We start from the raw sequence: 4475 nt of genomic DNA, 5'->3' as shown, positions 1-4475 counted from the left end.
ACTGTACTCACAGACATACAATTAATTTGTCTTTCAAAGAAAGACTCACAGCTTCGATGACCGAGGACTAGGTTAACTACAGTAGATTTATCTGTACAGTCAATGAGCAAAAACGTTTTGTTTTTTTTACTGAATAAATGTATGCTGATATATTGACCGAGCTTTCATTCACCTGGATGCGATCGTGTATCTGCGCAGAAAAAGCATTTTCCTATTGGAAAAGTCCGGCTTCACACTCAATGCGTAGACAGTGACGTTCGCCGTCTGCACAAATCTGTTTAGTAGCCGGATCCGGTCACTGTAGTACTAACGCCACATGAGCGATGTATGGATGTTCACTCGCTAGCTTTCAACAATAAAACAAGATCAGTAGTGGCAGAAATAAAATAAAAAAGTCAATTTTTCAGGAACATTACGGCGATGTCGGTTAACTACGCAGCGGGGCTGTCGCCTTACGCACACAAAGGCGTGTGTGGGCTTCCGGAGGTAAGAAGCACCAGAATAGGCCGCAGCCTCGGACTTTCCTGAAGTAGGCAATCGGATTCTCTTAAATCCGATCCAGTATTCGTGCAATTAGCTAGGCTAGCCGTGCAGGTTTGTGTGTGGAACCCAGTGATGCAACATGCTGCTGATAAAATAGTCACTTGCATGTAATATCTTGCATTATTATGCATTTCTAAATTATAACATGAGAAATTTCAATACGTTTATAAATTTGCAAAATATGAGGTAGCTAACGTTAGCTAGCTAGGTTAGCTATCGACACTATTGTTTTGGTTTACTAGCTAACGACTTGGTGTTCTAAGAAAATATAAGTTTGCTAGCTGGTGGGCTCATTGATTCTGGGTAGACGTTTTACGAGCCTGACATGCAACTAGCTCGAGTTAGATAATCTAACTGATGTTTTGATGTAGTTACTGAAGAATGTTAATACTCCGTGTTACAAGTCCAATGGTGTCTTTCAGAATGCATTTTCCAGTTCTGGCTAAACCTGACCGCCACAAGAAATGGCAAAAACGTCAAAAGCGTGCATAAAAAAAAAATTAAAAAAAATGTTGCTCTGGTGAACTTTCGATTAGGTCCAAGTTCAGAAAGTTGTGTTTTGTGTCACCTGCTACCCTTATGTTTAGTGTCCTAACCCTTCCGTGGAGCGGTCGAATTTCCGTCCCTCTACACCACAGGTGTCAAAACTCCAGTCGTGGAGGGCCGCAGTGTCTGCTGGTTTTCTGGTTGTTCCCGGCACCTGTGGTTCATTTATGTTTTTAATTGGCTAAAGAATCCACACACCTTGTTCTCAAGGCCTTAATTGACAGCTGATTGAAAGGCAACCACAAAAACCGGCAGACACTGCGGTCCCCTGGGAATTCAGTTTGACACCCCTGCTCTGCACTATAAACAAGTTAAGCGTTTGTGCGTGTGTGTGTGTGTGTGTGTGTGTGTGTGTGTGTGTGAGTGTGTTTCCATGTTCGTGTGTGTGTGTGTGTGTGTTTCCATGTTTGTGTGTGTGTGTGTGTGTGTGTGCGTGTGTGTGTTTCCATGATCGTGTGTGTGTGTGTGTGTGTTTCCATGTTCGTGTGTGTGTGCGTGCGTGTGTGTGTGTTTCCATGTTCGTGTGTGTGTGTGTTTCCATGTTCGTGTGTGTGTGTGTTTTTCCATGTTTGTGTGTGTGTGTGTTTTTGTGTGTGTGTGTGTGTGTGTGTGTGTGCTTGTGTGTGTGTGTGTGCGTGTGTGTGTCTGTGTGTGTGTGCGTGTGTGTGTGTGTGTGTGTGTTTCCATGTTCGTGTGTGTGTGTGTATGTGTGTGTGTGTTTCCATGTTTGTGTGTGTGTGTGTTTGTGCGCGCATGTGTGTGTGTTTCTCCCCAGTCATTTGACTCCCCAGAGGAGCTGCAAAGGAAGGTGGCCATCTTGGCTCAGATGGTGAAGGAGTCCCGGTACATGGTGGCCCACACGGGCGCTGGGATTAGCACCTCTGCTGGGATCCCAGATTTTAGGTAAACCCCCCCCCCCCAGGTGTCTTTTGCTCCTGACAAGCTGGTTGGTGCCTTGCATGGCAGCCAATCGCTGTTGGTGTGTGAGTGTGTGTATGAATGGGTGAATGGAGAAGCATCAATCGTGCAGCGCTTTGGATAAAGGCGCTATATAAATGCCTGCCATTTACCATTTGATAAATAGAATGAGGTGTCATAGTGATGGGCAAAAACATGCACCCGTCCCTTTTCGGTACTGGACACCCCTGCCCTGCCCCTCCTGTCCCATCCCCTCCCACCAGGAGAGGCTAGAGAGGGGAGAAGACGGGAGAAATCTAGAGAACGTGAATTCGGCAAATGGAACGCCCTCACTCCTTCAAACGTCAGTTTGGATGGGGAGAGGTGGACCCACAGGTCAGTTACAGACATGATGGGGAGAGGTGGATCCACAGGTCAGTTACAGACATGATGGGGAGAGGTGGATCCACAGGTCAGTTACAGACATGATGGGGAGAGGTGGATCCACAGGTCAGTTACAGACATGGCAGATGGGGAGAGGTGGATCCACAGGTCAGTTACAGACATGATGGGGAGAGGTGGACCCACAGGTCAGTTACAGACATGATGGGGAGAGGTGGATCCACAGGTCAGTTACAGACATGATGGGGAGAGGTGGATCCACAGGTCAGTTACAGACATGGCAGATGGGGAGAGGTGGATCCACAGGTCAGTTACAGACATGATGGGGAGAGGTGGATCCACAGGTCTGTTACAGACATGATGGGGAGAGGTGGATCCACAGGTCAGTTACAGACATGGCAGATGGGGAGAGGTGGATCCACAGGTCAGTTACAGACATGATGGGGAGAGGTGGATCCACAGGTCTGTTACAGACATGATGGGGAGAGGTGGATCCACAGGTCAGTTACAGACATGGCAGATGGGGAGAGGTGCATCCACAGGTCAGTTACAGACATGATGGGGAGAGGTGGATCCACAGGTCAGTTACAGACATGATGGGGAGAGGTGGATCCACAGGTCAGTTACAGACGTGGCAGACGGGGAGAGGTGGATCCACAGGTCAGTTACAGACATGGCAGATGGGGAGAGGTGGATCCACAGGTCAGTTACAGACGTGGCAGACGGGGAGAGGTGGATCCACAGGTCAGTTACAGACATAGCAGATGGGGAGAGGTGGATCCACAGGTCAGTTACAGACGTGGCAGATGGGGAGAGGTGGATCCACAGGTCAGTTACAGACCGTGGCAGATGGGGAGAGGTGGATCCACAGGTCAGTTACAGACGTGGCAGATGGGGAGAGGTGGATCCACAGGTCAGTTACAGACGTGGCAGATGGGGAGAGGTGGATCCACAGGTCGGTCATAAGTCAGACTCAGGAAGGAAAGGAAGGATCAGAGGAAAGATTGGGAGTTCCTAACTCCAAGCTCATAGTCGGAACATTTAAGGGGTTGGAATGTCCTGAAAGATAGTGGACCCCCCCCCCCCCCCCCCCAGACTGTCTGAGGGCCTTTCTGTGAAACTGCAGATTACTGGCTTTCCTGGGCGATCGCAGCAATGGAGGGAAGCCAGCCGGCGGCAGTATAGAATATATATAATATTACATATTGCATAATGCAGTTGGGTTTTTATGTATTTTAACCTGTGTGAGAAATTACCTGTGGGGGTGGAAGGTGTCGAATAAATGCGTTGTGGCGACTCGTTTCCACCACTAGGGGGAGACATTGAACGATAGTTTTGAAAGACCTCGTCGGTTCAATTGATAAAAAAAAACTTTGTTGCTACTATTGCAAGTGGCCTTTGAAGCGGGAGTTTCCGATCCATCCTTAAACCACGGGGTCTGATGTGCTCTTCATGGCAGTGTTTCACCACTAGGGGGCCGCAGAGTGGCGTCTGGGATCGTCAGTGTCTCTGTTTGAACGGACGCAGAGAGGAGAGACATCGGCCTCATTCCAATCGCTTCTCTCCTCTTTCCTCCTCAGTGTTCCTTCTAGGAGCTAGAAGTAAAAGTTAGGAACTCTCAATCTTTCTTTTGAGCAAGGAAACGTGAGCGCGTCCTTTTGCGAAAGTATTTTTTTCCGGAAAGCCTGACATAAATAATTGATCTGCCATGTCTGTAACTGACGTGGCTTCGAACTGACGCTTGATGGAGCGAGGACGTTTGCCTAGTTTTACGTTTTCTCGATTTCCCCCGTCTTCATTCCTGTTCCTCGCCTCTCGAGATGGGTGGAGTGAGGAGTAGATAAAAGTGCACGAGATTGAAATACAACGAGAACAGACGCCCTGTATTTCGCCTGCCATTGGCTCTCTCCGGCTGGTGAACTGCCGTGGCCCAGAATGCTTTGCTGCGATGCTTCCGGAAGCTTCCACGGTCTGCCTCGGGTTACTCTCAGGTAACTCTCAACTCGAGCGGGAATCTGAGATCTTAGACTTCATCTTGCTTTCCACTGCTTTCGGCCCCTGGGGGGGAAACGTGTTATTAGTCTGTT

General features: G+C 48.5%; 1 protein-coding gene across 1 annotated transcript in view; it reads left to right on the top strand.

Moving 5' to 3' along the window:
• The first annotated feature begins 249 nt into the window (after positions 1-249).
• sirt6 (sirtuin 6) overlaps positions 250-4475 on the top strand; it is a 16742-nt gene continuing 12516 nt past the window's right edge. Inside the window, exons 1-2 of the mRNA XM_061242938.1 lie at positions 250-486; positions 1865-1992. Coding sequence (XP_061098922.1) covers positions 421-486; positions 1865-1992 — 194 coding nt within the window. The 5' untranslated portion in view covers positions 250-420. The remainder of the gene's footprint in view (positions 487-1864; positions 1993-4475) is intronic.

This window comes from Conger conger, chromosome 5, assembly GCF_963514075.1.
Source record: "Conger conger chromosome 5, fConCon1.1, whole genome shotgun sequence".
Taxonomy (NCBI): Eukaryota; Metazoa; Chordata; class Actinopteri; order Anguilliformes; family Congridae; genus Conger; species Conger conger.
This window is presented reverse-complemented; position numbering and strand designations above follow the sequence as displayed.